This window comes from Agelaius phoeniceus, chromosome 27 (genome assembly GCF_051311805.1).
Source record: "Agelaius phoeniceus isolate bAgePho1 chromosome 27, bAgePho1.hap1, whole genome shotgun sequence".
Lineage (NCBI taxonomy): Eukaryota > Metazoa > Chordata > Aves > Passeriformes > Icteridae > Agelaius > Agelaius phoeniceus.
The window spans coordinates 3,443,049-3,458,580 of NC_135291.1; the positions used below are offsets into that span (position 1 = coordinate 3,443,049).

Consider the following 15,532-nt stretch of genomic DNA (forward strand, 5'->3'; position numbering starts at 1 on the left):
TGCTCTTCCACCTTCAGAAGTCCTATTGCAGATGGGTTTTCTGATAGTCCAGGCAAGGTATTCAACTGCTTCATGTTCTCTGCCTCTACAGCAGCTATTCCAAAAGCTCACTTGAGTCTTTCTGGGTCTTTGTAAAGCCATTCCAGAGGAAGTCGATGCCCAGAACACACAGGGCCTCTGGGCCAGTCACAATAGGATGTTTCTGCCCCTCTTTCCCAGTCAGGCTCACCTTGGCTTCCAACACAGTCAATCCCCGTCACCCTGGCAATGGAAACAGGTTCCGCCCCAATGTGTCCCGATGGTATTAGAGTACACTGCACACCAGTATCAACTAAGGCATCATATTTTTGTGGCTTTGATGTGCCAGGCCATCAGATCCACACCATCTAAAAGATCCAGTTTTCCCATGCCTCTTCCTGGCTACAGGCAGGGCCCCCCTAATCCTGGTTATTATTTCTTTCCTGGGCACGCATGCTAGAGGTTCTCTCCTTCAAGGAGATCTGATAGATCATACCCAGCAGCTCGGTCATGGGAGGTTGAGGCTACCTTCACTTTACTGGAGTTCCCTTGATTAGTGTTTCCCTCGGTGAGTTGATGCACCCGTGCTGCCAGGACAGAAGTGGGTTTTCCATCCCACCTTCCCATGTCTTCCCCATGGTCATGCAGGGAGAACCACACGTCAGCCCCTGGGGTGTACCCTCTCTGTCTAGCTGGAGAATATTGGGCTCTGACTTTGGGGCTGTGACTTGCACTGGTGCCATATGGGAACTGTTGCTCCTCACTGTGGTGGTGCTCACAGGGGTCCCAGGATGAGGGAAGAGATGAGAATGTTGACTCCACAGAAGTCAGAAGGCTTGATTTATTATTCTATGATATATATTATATTAAAACTATACTAAAAGAATAGAAGAAAGGATTTAATCAGAAGGCTAGCTAAGAATAGAAAAAGAATGAGTAACAAAGGCTTGTGACTGACCAAGACAGTCCAGACAGCTGGACTGTGATTGGCCAGTAATTAGAAATAACCACATGAGACCAATCACAGATCCACCTGTTAATTCCACAGCAGCAGATAATTATTTGTGGAGAGCTTTGTGGATAATTGGCTAGCTGAGAAAGGCCACTTCGATGTGATACCGTTGGATAAGGATAGGGGAAACAAGCTGGGGATTAAGTAACCAGTGTCCAATCACTGACAGAGGTCATGGTGATCTTCGCTGAAACAGGAAGATGGGGGAGAAAATCGCTTGCCAGAAAATGAAGATAGCCTAGGTAGAGTAGTTATAAGAATGTAAACATAGAAACAAAATAATCATTAGAGCATAGAAGTAGGTGTGGTTGATCTAAGTGTGCTTTAACCAATAATGAGCTCAGCTTTTGCAATATGTATAAGCTTCATTAACACCAATATAAATATGTGTGAGCTATCAATAAACTTTGGGATTTGCTGTTCACGCATATTGTGTGAGGCAATTCTTCCACCGTTCACGACAATTATTGTTTACATTTTGTTCCTGAGGCCTCTCGGCTTCTCAGGAGGAAAAAATCCTAAGGAAAGGATTTTTCATAAAATATGTCTGTGACACCTCACCCCTCCCTCATCTCCTTCATCTCCTCTTTGAGATTTTTAATCACAGCAGAGACATGAGCCAGCATTGGGCCATTGATCATACTCTCATCTTTCTAAGCTTGTTGGCGACAGAGCCCACTGTCTCTTGGTTGGTATCTGCATTAATCGTTGCAATGAAGGTGGTGTATTGAGATGGCCCCAGATTTGCCAGGCTCCACAACATTTACCCTGTGCACCCGACCTTGTTGGGGTCATTTTCATGCTGTCCATCCCTCCCAAAGAGTCCCTCCAGTACTGCTACTTCTCTCAGCTGTTGGATCCCTTCCTCAAGGGTCTTCCAGCACATTCTATGGTGGTGCTCCTGCATGCTCTCCCTGTGGACAAACCTCTCTCTGACACTCATTAAAAGCCGCTCCTAGAGGGAAAGGGACCCTGGCTCCCTTACAAAAATCTGATTGATACCTGAGTCCTGGGTTGAGGGTCCCAAATTTCTTGCCTCACCACCATCCAGTTGCACACCTGTACTTATAAGGTCCCAGACCCAAAGTAGCCAGGTTGTATAAGTCTCATATTCCCATCATACAATGTCTTTGTGCAGATTTTGGAGATTTTCGTACGTCAGGGACTCGGTGACGATCTCAACCTCTGGGTCTCCTGAGGGTTGTGAGGGCCCTCCCTTATCTGGGTGCCCTGCTTTCATCTTAGATCTCCTTGTTTCCACAGGAGCAACTGCTGCTGGCTGTGACTGCCTTTGCAGTTCAGCTGGAACCTGGACAGTTGTAACATCTGTGGGTTCCACTGCTGCACTATTAGACTCTCCCTCTTCGAGGCACTGGGAGGGCTTCTCACGAGCTTGGGAAATGTGCTCCTTCAGCATTTGGCTCACCTCGTTTATCTCCTTCACCAGAACCCCCATCCAATCTGGGTAGTTTATAGCTGAGGTGGGCTGTGGGGCAGGGCCAGGCTCTGGGGCAGCATCCCTTGTCTTTGGGGTAGGTGTCAGGGTGGTTATCCAAGTTAATCTTCTCTTATCTCTAAATGCTAAACAGAACAAGCCTTCCAGCAACACCAGCCACTGTTTGATATCATTAGTATTTAGAGTGGATCTGAACCCTTCAAAAACTGGTAGAGCAGACCCAAAGAGATGGCTAAAGGGTTGGGAGAAGATTTCCCCTGGTGTCATTTCCTCACAGCAGGTGCTAATATTAAAGTAACCCCAAAAACATACAGTTAGTGTGTGATAGCTGTGAATCCATGTGCCTGCTTTCCAGAGGAAGTTAAAAAGCCATTAATTCCTCCCCTTATTCACCCATAAAACAAACTGGATAACAGCCACAGTAGCCTTGGTTATAGGACCCATGTTTAGATAAGGGCCTGCAAATGGGAGAAATGTAGCCACAACCACATGCCACCCAAACCAAGGTAAGCTGGACCACATGATGACAGCTGAACAAGGTTTCTGTAGCAGCGTACAAAAATTAGATTACTCAAGAACTGTTATTTCCTTTTTATTTCTGTGCCCTCGAGCCTCACGTTAAGCACCAAAATCTGTCTTGGTTTGGAAAGACAGGAGTCTCCTAAGGAAGGCAGGAGCCTCCCCTGAAATGGAGAATGTAAACCCCCTCCTTCCAAATTGCTATAAATTTTAAATTAAGGGGCCCTCAGGCAAAAAATATGGGAGCAGGGATAACAGTTCTTTAGTAGGGAAGAAAATAAAAGGATAAAATAAACAATGCAGTAAACTAAAACAACACTGACAGAGTCAGAACACAACCTGACACCCTGTGGGTCAGGGTATTGGTAGCAGTCCAATTGGAATCGTGGCTGCAGCCCTCCTAGAGTGTCAGGTGGGTTCTGTTGGAGCAGGGATCCTGTAGAAGAGTGTAGTCTTCCTCTGAAGATCTAGGGGAAGAGAGCAGCTGTTTCCTCTGGGAAATCCAGTGGAGAAAGCCATGCTGGTGTTCCAGAAACTCAAGATTATATCCAGGTAGGAATGCTTGGCTCTCCCCTCTGGGTGGAGCATCTCACACTGGGATGCTGTCGTTCTTATCAGTTGTGCAGTGACATTCAATAGCCTGTTATCAACGGATGTCTCCCCAGTTGTGGAAGAGATAAGGAAAACTGCCTACTTAACAGAAGACAACTGCCAAACAGGTGGCAAATAGAATACAATTTGCTTGACAATCCAGGATATTGCCCCAAGCAGAATTTATTGCCCCAAACAGGATAATTTCACACCAGAACTGAAGCATTGTGAATATTTGTGGTTATTGGCTTTAAAACACTAGGACATGGAAAAGGGGAAATGGATCTGTTACCAAGAGCTGTGGGGTGGGTGGGAGCAGTGGGATGAGCTCTGCTGGCAGCTCTCAGCTTTCCCAGGAAGAGGGAAGGGGCCGGATCCAGCCCCATGGATCCCTCAGGTAGTGATTACTACCAGGATGAGAGAGGGTCACGGTGTCACCCTGTCCCTGTCCCCATTCCACAGCATGGACCTGGCTGGATCCCCTTGGGAGAGGGAGCTGCTCCAGAATCCTACCTGACCCCACCCCAATCCTGCTCCATCCATCTATCCCACTTGATCCTGCCCCAGTCCTGTCCCAGTCCTGCTCCATCGATCCCACCTGATCCTGCTCCATCCATTCTACCCAATCCTGCACTGGAATCCCTCCCTGATCCCACTCCATCACTCCTGCCCCAATCCTGCTCCATCCATCCCTTCTGATACTGCTCCAGAATCCAGCTCCATCCCCACTTTACAATTCCACCTGATCCCACTCTAGACCCCTGCCCTGATCCAAAATCCCTCCCCAATCCCAGTCTGTCCATCCTGCCCCAATCTCCCTCTGGAATCCCACCCTGATCCCATGCTGTATCTGCAGTGGAGCCATTCATTCCCATGTCTTTTCCTGCAGAGAGAGAAGATCCATGAGATTCCAGCATGGATCACACACTGGGATTAACCCCAGGATCCATCCTGGGATCCGCACAGAGGGGATCCAGAGCTGGATCCGCCATTGGAACTCACCGGCCGCCGGGTTGTATCCATTCCTGTCCCTCCTCCCTGTGGAAACAAAGTGGGATCAGCATCGGTGGCACAGGATTCCCAGAACGGTGCTGGGTGGATCCGTGTCCCTTCCCGACCCCCATCCCGTGTGTTACCAGATTGGAGCTTCCAGACACTGAATCTGATGAGGACAACGATGAGGATGAGGATGGCAGCGATGACAGACACAGCGACCACCACGGAGAGATGGGATAGTGAGGAGGGGGAGGGGAATCCCCATTTAGGAATTCCAAATTCCCAATCCCCACATTCCCAGCCTCACCCCAAGCGAAGATCCCGGGCCCTGGCATTCCGGGATGCTCCACCCTGCACCGGTACTGCTCCCGCTCCTCCGGCAGCGCCTCGATCCTGGCCCAGGTGTGGAAGGTGCCGTCGCTGTTGGGAACGATCCCGCCCCACTCCGTCTCCTGATCCAAGGTTTCACCCCCCTTCATCCAGCTGACTGCGATGGTGTTGGGGTAGAATCCGTACACGTGGCAGGACAGGATCAGCGTCCCGTGTTCCTCTCTTCTGGACACATGGACATCAGGGGACTCTGGAATGGAATAATGGTGAGGGACATCCATGGAATGGTGAGGGACATCCCATTGGAACGGGACTGGGGTGAGTTCTACCTATGGAATTCCCACTGGAATAGGATGAGAGTGACATCTGCCCATGGAATTCCCAGTGGAATGGGATTGGGGTGAGATCTGACCATGGAATTCACACTGCAATGGGATTGGGATGAGATCTGACCATAGAATTCCCACTGGAAATACTGTGTTCCCAAGTCCTCCATTCCCAAATCCCTCACAGGAATTCTGCTCCCACCTTTGCGCTCCAGCTCCTTCTGCCCATATCTGATGTGCCTCTGGAGCCATTTTGGGCAGATGTGGTTCAGATAATTTGTCCACATCTCAACCCCATTCAATTCCTGTTCCCAGCGTCTCCTGGTGATCTCAGCAGCGCTGTCGGCCGGCACGAATCTCCTGAATCCCAGGTCAAAGGAGATATGATCCCGCCCATCGTAGCCAATCTGGTGGGATCCACAGACACTCCCATCGGACAGGAAGTCACAGCCATAAACTGTCAACCTTGTGTGGAGACCTCAACCTTGTGTGAAGACCTGGGGGGATTGTACCCACAGAGACCCCTGGAATTGTGTCCCAGCCCCACAGAGCCCCATTCCAGCCCTTTGGAGCCGCAGAGTCTGATGGAGACCCACAGAGCCTCATCCCAGCCCCTTGGAGCCCCATGGATCCACATCCCAACCCCATGGAAGTCAACCCAACAGATCCCATCCCAGCCCCACAGATCCCAGCCCCATGGATCCAATCCCAGCCCCATGGATCACAAGATATTCCATCCCAGTCTAATGGATCCCCAGTGCAGCCCCTTGGAGCCCTATGAATCCACATCTGACACCTATAGATCCCATCCCAGCCCCATGGATGCTCACCCCAGCCCTACAGCCCCACTCTAGCCCCACAGATCCCATCCCAGCCCCACGGATCCCCATCCTAACCCCACGGATCCCCATCTCAGCCCTACAGTTCTTATCCTAGCCCCACAGATCCCATCCCAGCCCTACAGTTCCCATTCCAGCCCCATAGATCCCATTCCAGCCCTATGGATCACAAGCTATCCTATCTCAGTCTAATGGATCTCCATTTTCAGCCCCTTGGAGCCCTTTGAATCCACATCCAAGATCTACAGATCCCATCCCAGCCCCATAGATCTGTACCCAAGTCCCACAGATCCCATCCCAGCCCCACAGATCCCATCCCAGCCCCATGGATTCATATCCCAGCCCCATGGATCCCATCCCAGCTCAACAGATCCCATCCCAGCCCCATGGATCCATATCCCAACCCATGGATCACAAAATATCCCATCCCAGCTTAATGGATCCCCACTTCAGTCCCTTGGAGTCCTGTGAATCCACATTGGGGATCTACAGTTCCCATCCCAGCCCCACGAATCCACATCCCACCCCCATGGATTCCAACCCAAGTGCACAGATCCCATCCCAGCTCCATGAATGACAAGCTATCCCATCCCAGTCTAATGGATCCCCATCTCAGCCCCATCGATCCCCATCTCAGCCCTACAGTTCCCATTCCAGCCCCACAGATCCCATCCCAACGCCATGGATCCCAACCCAGCCCCATGGATCTCATCCCAGCCCCATGGATCCATATCCCAACCCGTGGATCACAAAATATCCCATTCCAACCTAATGGATCCCCATTTCAGCCACTTAGAGCCCTGTGAATCCACATCTGAGACCTATAGATCCCATTCCAGCCCCATGGATCCAATCCCCAGCCCTACAGTTCCCATTCAAGCCCCAGAGATCCCATCCCAGCCCCATGGATCCCAGCCCTACAGATCCCATTCCAGCCCTATGGATCCCCATTCCAGTCCCACAGCTCCCCTCACTCATCGCCGCTCTGGTTGTACTGCTCACGCAGTATCTTCAGGTTCCTGACATCACTGTGCTGGTTCCTCACATTGGTCTGGGTCCCCATATCCAATATTCTGGCTTGACTCCATCCTTTATCCACTGCATCAGCGGCTCCACCCGGCCCCGCTCGCTGTCGTAGCGCACGAAGGGGATCCCATCCAGGTACCCAATATCCATGAACTGAGGGATCCCCGGGCTGGGCTCTGACACCACCACGTGCAGGTAACACAGGGAGTGGAGAACTGGGGGGACACAGAGATTTGGGGGGATTGAGGAGATCATGGATCAATGAAAGGGGAACTGGGAGAGCTGGGAAGGGGTTTGGGGATCCTGGGGCCAAGGAAAGGGTGTGCAGGGTGGGAGAGGTGGGATGGACAGGAAAGGGCCTGCAGGGGGTCCTGGTGTCCAGGAATGGGGGCTCAGGGGGTTCCAGGGTTATGGAAAGGGGGAGAGGAGGTACAGGGACTGGGAAAGTGGCATGGGGGTTCCAGGGGATGGATGTGCCCAGGAAAGGGGATCCAGGGGTCCCCAGTGCCAAGGAATGAGGGGTCACAGGGTGGGGAGACCTGGGAATAGGAATCTGGGGGTCCTTGATGCAGAGAAATGGGGGGGCCTGGGGACTGAGAAAAGAAGGAGTGGAAGTCCAGGGGTCTCAGGATGAAGGAAAAGAGGGGTCTGGGGACTGAGGAAGGCAGGATGGATGGGAAAGGGGTTGCAGGGGGGAATTGGTACTGGATAAGGGGGTGCAGGGGGGTCCCAGTGCCCAGAACTGAAAATTCAGGGGGGTCCTGGGGCCCAGAATCCCCCCAGGGACCCTCCTGGACATCCTGAGACACCTCTCCCCGCAGGACGAGCAGGTCCCGGTGCCGGGGAAGAGGGTACAGGGGGGTCTCGGTGCCCGGACATGGGCGCCCAGGAATGGGGGCTCAGTGGATTCTGATGCCTGGGAATGGCGGTTCGGGAGGGTTTTCCTGTCCAGGAATGGGGTTCAGGGGCTGGCGAAGGGGGTTGAGAGGGGTCAGTAGACTCAAAATTGGGGTACAGGGGGGTTCCCCTGCCCAGGAATGGAAGTCTAGGGCGTTCCCGGTGGCCGGAAATGGAACTTCAGGAGTTTCCCCGTTTCGGGGTTCCCACTCACCTTTGGTCGCGCCCCCCGGGTCCCCCAGGAGCCCCAAGAGCAGCCCCAGAGCCAGCGCGGGAGCCATGGCGCTGCTCCGCTGCAGCCCCGCCCACAGCCCTGGCCCCGCCCCAAGGAAAAGCGGGGGCTGGGGTGTCTGAGATGGGGGAGGGCCAGGAAAGGGGGTGCAGGGGGGCTTTGGTGCCGGATGAGGGGGTGCAGGGGGGTCCCTGTGCCTGAGAATGGAGGGTTTGGGAGGGTTCCAGTCCTGGATATGGGGGTGCACGGGGATCCTGGTGCAGCAGAATGGGGGGGTCAAGGACTCCCAGTGCTGTATAAGGGGATGCAGTGGGGTCCCGGTGCCCAGAAATGGGGGTTCAGGGGGGTTTCCATGCCCGGGATTTGGGGTTCAGGGGGTTCCAGGCTCCAGATAAGGGGGTGCAGGGGTTATTGGGGCTGGGGAAGGGGGTACAGGGAGGCTCCCAGTGCCCCAAAATGAACGTTCAAGGCGGTCTCTGTGCCCAGGAAGGGGGGTTCGCCTGGAAATGGAAGTTCGGGGGGTCCCCGTGCCCAGGAATTGCTGTTCAGGGGGGTCCCGGTGCCGGAGCAGTCCCCGGTCCCCGGGCGGGTCCCGGTGCCGCAGCTTGGGAGACGCGAAAGTGACCGGGGCAGCGCGGGGAGGGAGAGGGGACAGAGCAAACCCTGGGAATTCCCCTGAACCCCCCCCGGGACCTGCCAGGACCCCCCAGAGGACGCGCAGGGGGTGGAGAACTGGGGGCACGCAGAGATTGGGCGGTCTGGGTGGCGTCCAAGGGCTGGGAAGCAGAACCGGGAGAGCCGGGAAGGGTCCAAGGTTCCAGGAAGGGACTGTGAGAGGCGGGCTGGGGGATCCAGGGGGTCCCTGAACCCAGAAAAGGGGTCCAGGAGTCTCCATTGTTCAGGGAAGTGGGGTCTGGGAGCTGGGAAAGGCAGAAAAGGGGGTTCAGGGGGTCCCTGGGTCACGGAAAGGGGGCTCTGGGGCTGGGAGAGGCGGGCGGATCCCGGGGACGCAGCTTGGGTGTGTCACGATCCGTCCTTATGAATGGGTTTTGTGATGGTTCGTGGATTGATCTCAGGGTGCAAAAGAACTGACACGGTACAAGGGGGTTTGCAGTGATAATCAAAACAAATGCACCTTTATTGAAATAACCACAGCAAAAATGCCTTGGGAAGGAATCAGGGAAAAAAGGAAAAAATAAGGGAAAAGAGGGAGGAAAAAGAATGGGTATATAGCTACCAAACGTCAAACTGCCAAGTCCCTCCATGTCCAGCCCATGGAGTTCACCAGGCCGCATCCAGGGAGATCTCAGAGGCGCAGTTCATCTGGACCCCAATTACACTCTTTTTTGATGGGGGAAGGGGGGATGGATTTTGCAACCAAATCAAAGGTAGTTTACTGTATCTTCAGGGGGAAAGAATGGTGTTTGGAAAGGGGTACACACAGTCCATGTTTGGCAGTAGGTGAGAGCCATTGTTTTCGTGGTTGACTGCCTGCACCTGCAACATCCATCTTGCTTTGGGCAGCTTTCCTTCCCCCGCCACTGCACACCTCTCCCGGGTTGGGGGTTTCAGTCCCAGTCTCTGGAAGAAGGTGAGAGGGGGCCTTCTCACATAGGGATTTCATGTCTCGGTCTCTTGATGAAGAGGCTTCTTACATCTCGGTTTGTCTGTCATGGTGGTTATGAACGAGCGAGAGGCACCTTCTTTGGGGGGAACCACCCTAAAGCCTAGGAGAAGTTCAGCCAGGCCGAGAGGCGGGGAGAATTCCAGAGCTATTGTGCAAAAGGGCAAAATGCCCTTTGAGCTCAGTGTAGCATATAGCAAATGCACCTGTGAAAACAATAATTGAGCAACACTCTCAGGTCTCAGGCATATGACTTTCCCCTACAGGATCAGAAACTTCAGACAGGAGGGGTCTGTTTTTCAGTGCTCCCCCCCAATGACGATCGTGAGGCAGATGAGGGATATTTCAGACAGACTCTCACACGACCCCGTGACTCACAATTGTCTTGAGGGATCTTTATCAGCAGCGCTCTGGAGTATCATTGATGAGTCTTCAGGACTGGCCGTACGTTGGTAGTATAACCCGGAAAAATAGGGACAGTATGACAGAGAGAAGAAAGAGAGAGAGAGAGAGAAAAAGGAGGAAAAGAAAGGATAGGAAAAAGAGGGGGAAAAGGGAGACAATAAACAAACATAATTAATATTGATTATAACAGTATTATTTTTCATAACAATTTTCAAAATGGTTAATTGTTGCAGTGTGATGTAATACTCTGTTTCAGCTATCCCAGTTCCTCCCTCAGGTGTGCCAACAACCTCTCCCTTCCTCTTCCCCTTGCCCCCTTGCTAAGTGCTGTCCGTCAATCTTAACATTCCAGCAAGGGCATCATCTGATTGGCAAAGTTCAAAAGATGCTTCTCAGCCCTGGCAACATTGGGCTATCCAGGTGTCACTTGTCCCCTGAGACTTCCCCCCTCCCACCTGGTTGGTGCCATACCTACCCCTTCCCTCCCCCTCTCCCCAGGCTTAAAATACCCAGCGACCACGTGGTTCTGAGTTCTGTTGGAGCTGTTGCAACATTCAGAGGTCTGTGACTTAGGAATAAAGCTCTGGATCAAAACCTCCAGCAGCGTCTCCTTTTACCTTTACCATCGCCTAAAGTCTTTCCACCAGAGGTAAACCTGAGTTCCTGCTTGCCTGGACTTGTCCCAAGTGCCAGCTTCAATACCCAGCTAGCCAGGGGTGTCTCTGGGGTGAGACCACCACAGCTGCCACCTTTGGTCCAGCAGCAAGGCCAGACGACCCCAGGCACGTTCCATCCGGCAATATTGGGAATTAACTCTAATAGTTAATTAATTAAAATAGTATTATTTTTGTAACAATTTTCAAATGGTTGAAACAAATAACAAATAATCAAAAGCAAAACAATAAACAAATCATAATATAAGCATTAACTTTAAAATTATTTTCTAAAACAATTCACTAAAAATTGAAAGTAATTCTCACAAAATCATAAACAGGAATCAAGGATTGCTCTAAAACACAAATGCTTAATTTGTAATTGCCTTGTGTCAATTGACTTGGGGATGTCCACAGTGTAGAGGACATCAGCCAAGTTGAGTGCATTGACTATAGACATCAATCTTGTCAGCCGTTTCATCATCCTCCAATTCATAACAAATGGGACTGATGACAAGATAAAACCAAGCACAATTAGAATCAAAAGGGCATCGATGGGTTGACACACACTGTTCAGGGCACTCGTGGCAGTAGGTGACCACCCAAAGAGGGTATCCCACCACCTGTGCTCGGCATCTTTCTTTACCCTCTCCATAACACGGTGTATCTGTCTCACATTATGATGAACAGTCACCAGGGCTTCTGTCCGTTTTTCTTTATCTTTTTGAGGATTTCTACCAAGTCTTAATGGAGCAGCACTTGACTTACCAAAGTGAGATTCATCCCAATAGGAGTAGGCATCAGTTTGTGAATCAGTGTGTAGTTGGATTGCAATAGGTAGTGAGAGGTAACTGGAGCTTCATAAAAGAAATCACATCCTGTAATCTTGGTAAAGTTACAAGCACAAACATTTGAATAATTTTTAGTATCTACTACAATATTCTCTATGAATACAAAATCACAAGCAGTTCTGAAGCATGCACACCTGTTGCCTATATATACAAGGACTGTTTCAGAAGCCTCATTAGGCTGAATTTCAAAATGACAGATATTTTGCTCTGTGTCTGAAAAAATGTCTTGAGCTATGATTGCATTGCTTTCACAGATGAACCCTTGTTGTTCTCGGACAAGACAAGATTCTAAATTAACAGTTTGCCATTTCTCACCCATTTGACGGGCCCATTCCTGATGCTCATAAGGATAGAGAACAGCTCCATCATGATTCAGCCCTAATGCAATCATAGGAAATATCAAATGCACTGAGGCATTACGTATGGTTAACACAAAAGCCATGGCTGTGTTTGTAATGGGATTGTAAGTTAAATTCACTAAGTTCCACCAGGATTGGAATTCTCTTTCAAAATCAGTGGCACTGTCCCAAATTATTTTCCCAATTTCAGTAGGAAAAGTGCTTCTTCACCTTCTCTTATCATTGAGGCAGCAACTGACTGCATCCACAATTGTGCCTGGATACAGCTGAGAGCCAAAGAAATGTTGTTTTGTGTAGCACCGAGTGTATCAATTACCAATTTGTGGTCATTTACATTTACCTTTTCCCAATTTGTCAAAATGTTTGATAGCAGCCACTGGTGTGTTCCTAAAGCCAATAAGGACGACTGCAGTAGTTGTTGTAACTTGGTCAAATCTCTAGTTGTAGCAGCCCATTTTATTCATTAATACTTCTGAATCAATACTCTTTAGAATTCCCAATCCTGTTCCCACAACACCGGTTATGTCTCTTAGCGTCCGTCTTTTAAAAGAGTTCCGCTTTTGCAACCAGGTCATCCAACCCTCAAAGGAAGTTTGCAAAAAAGGTGAACAGGCCGGCTGAATTTCTGAGACATTACTTTGCATCAGCAATTTGACTTGTTTAAGAAACCATGCTGGATTGAACAGTATTTGTTGTTGTCCTGTTTTCCTAATTATATATGGTCCATTTTCAAAAATTCTTGGGCTAAGCATAAGCGGTGGTTGGGCTGGAGTGGTGGTGGTGTAAATTCTAACAAGTTGGGCTATAGCATTTACTATAAACTTAAAATGTAGGCCCTACAGGCCTACAGGGTAGTTCTGTTAATCATTCAGCATCCCATACTAATTTTTTTCCCCACTATCCCTTGAAGCTGCCAGGTTTTTTGGTTTTCCCATCCCTGCCTAGTGTATATCTGATTTTCATGCATAACAACAGTTGATAGTTTTAAATCCTTCACATTTCCTGTGGATCCGGAAAAATGAACAAAAGCCTGGGACCAAGGCCATTCAGTATCAAGTTGACTAAGGGTACTCTCAGTCCTTTCTACCCACTGGGGTGTGACTACTGTACTCAGTGTGGCCTTTGTTATAGTGTTTATCTTAAATTTGTAAACCAGGCCTTTTAAACTTTATGGATTTGTCAAGTTATTTTGCCAACGGCGTGTCACATAAGTTGGTTTGGCTAAAGTAAAATTATGCCAGCAATCAGCTGATTAATTTCTACAATCCTTTGTAATTGCATTGTTGGTTCTGGGGCCTAAAGTGTAGTTACCAACGTACTCCTGCCGGCAGCACAGAGTGAGGGGAATTTGTTTGGTATACTCCCACTTTGTTGTAGGACACAGTTCTGTTGTAGGGATGTGCAAATAGTTTTTTCCATCTGGTTCTAAAAAATTTCCGGCACCTGCAATGGAGGTGGCTTTCTCATAGAGAGATCCTTCCACTTTTCTGCACGCTACCACAATCGACTCACCAATTGTTCCAGTTAGGGCTCTAGTCCAGTCCTTCTGATCCCATCCCCACTCACTTGGGCGATATATCTCAGAGTCATGCAGCACTATAGGCTCTAGGTTCAGGTGGTGAGCCCTGGGATATGATCTTAGAACATTAGTGTGATGGATGGTAGCTTCAGACCACGACCACTCAGCAGGATTCTGTCCACGGAATTGTGGTAGGATGCAGAAAAGTATCACCAGTGTTATCATGGTTCAGATGATCCTCATGTCCCTCAGGGTTCTTCTGTAAAAGTAAACACAACAGAATCCTGCCACTAAGGGACAGAAAAAGTTAGAAGGATGGAATTATCCAGTGTGTATTTATCCGATGCTCTCTCCCTAGAGCATCAGAGGCTACCCATGCATGTTTATTCAGAGGGGTTTTTAGCACTAGTGGTAGTTCCCCTACAGTAGGGAGGTCCACCAGAACAGGTTGTCCAGGGTAATATGCTGGAATCTTGAAATCATCTGGTCTCCCTAGAGAGGCAATTATGCTTGGAGCTATGGGGCAAAAGGCAGTGATTTTGGGACACCCATTTACCCCCCCATCTGTCATTCACACTTTTCACAGCTTCCCATAACCGAACATCCCAATTTCCCTCCTCTGGTTTCAAAAGTCATTCCAAAAGACCATTGGTCCTTTCCACGATCCCGTTAGCCTGAGGGTAGTAAGGGGTATGAAAAGTCCATTTAATTCCTTCATTTTTTGCCTAATCCTGTACAATTCTAGCAGTGAAGTGGGACCCATAATCAGATTGAATTTCCTGTGGTTTTGGGAAAATTCCAAACCATCCCTGCAATGCTTTAACAGTATTATCTCCTGTAGCTCTTTTAAAAGCATTGGCCTGGACCATCCCAGATACAATTTCTACTCCTACCAGCACAAAGTGTTAAACTCCTGACTTCTTAAAGGGTCCAATATAGTCTACCTGCCACGCATCCCATAAGCCTTTACCCTTTCTGAAATGCAGAGGGTCATCTTCCAAAGGATGTCTCTCCAGTCTCCAGTCTGCGATTGCTCACAGGTTGATACGCGTGTTTTACACCTTTCCTTGGTGACAGGCCAACGCTGGGCCAGAGCTTCCTTGTACAAATCTTTCACACCTGTGTGCTGTCTTTTTACATGTGGCCATTCTAATAGTTGATCCCAGTCCTCTGTAATTTGTTCTTTTTCAGGGGACTTAGTCTTGCTAAACCAACAGCTTTATTGTTCCACTCTCCTGCTGGATTTCCATCTGTCTGATGAAAGGCTGCCCACCCCAACAAGGTTCCCTTGGCTTGTGATGTTTAAAATTTCTTGCCACTTTTCCTTTTGCCATACTGGAATTCTGTTACCTTCCCAATCATTTTGCTGCCAAAAAGGAAGCCACTCAGTACATCCTTTATACACAGCATAGGAGTCCGTGTAGATGCAGACAGGAGAGGTATTCTGTACCTCATGTTGGAAAGCACTCCAAACAGCTCTCAGCTCCCCAACCTGAGCACTGCCTTCTCCCTCGGTAATGATTCGTTCACCAGAGGAAATGTGGAGGGCTGCTGCCCTGTATCTCCACACCTTCCCCTCCTGTTTAGCAGAGGCATCAGGGAACCAAGAATTTGCTGATCGTTTGGTGGAGAAAGGAGGGGCTACTTTAATTACAGAGGCAGGTTTGTCATGGCTGCTGCCCAAATTCTCAGTTTCTTGTAGCGCTAAATTTTTTACAGCTCCTTCTGTTATTGAGAAAATGTTACAGTAATGTTCAATCTGAGCATACCAGTTTGCAACTGAGGCCCTTTGGGCCACCCTGTCAGCGGGGGTCGGGGGGGGGAATCCCAGTAGTGACTGTCTTAATAACTTTGAAAGGGCCTCTCAAGACAACTGGTT

General features: G+C 49.7%; 1 protein-coding gene and 1 pseudogene across 1 annotated transcript in view; both read right to left on the reverse strand.

Annotated features, from left to right (window-relative positions):
- Positions 1-15,532, reverse strand: part of LOC143691897 (uncharacterized) — a 65,299-nt gene that overhangs the window by 27,198 nt on the left and 22,569 nt on the right. Inside the window, exon 3 of the mRNA XM_077191141.1 lies at positions 15,209-15,215. Coding sequence (XP_077047256.1) covers positions 15,209-15,215 — 7 coding nt within the window. The remainder of the gene's footprint in view (positions 1-15,208; positions 15,216-15,532) is intronic.
- On the reverse strand, positions 2,148-10,897 carry LOC129132049 (class I histocompatibility antigen, F10 alpha chain-like; annotated as a pseudogene).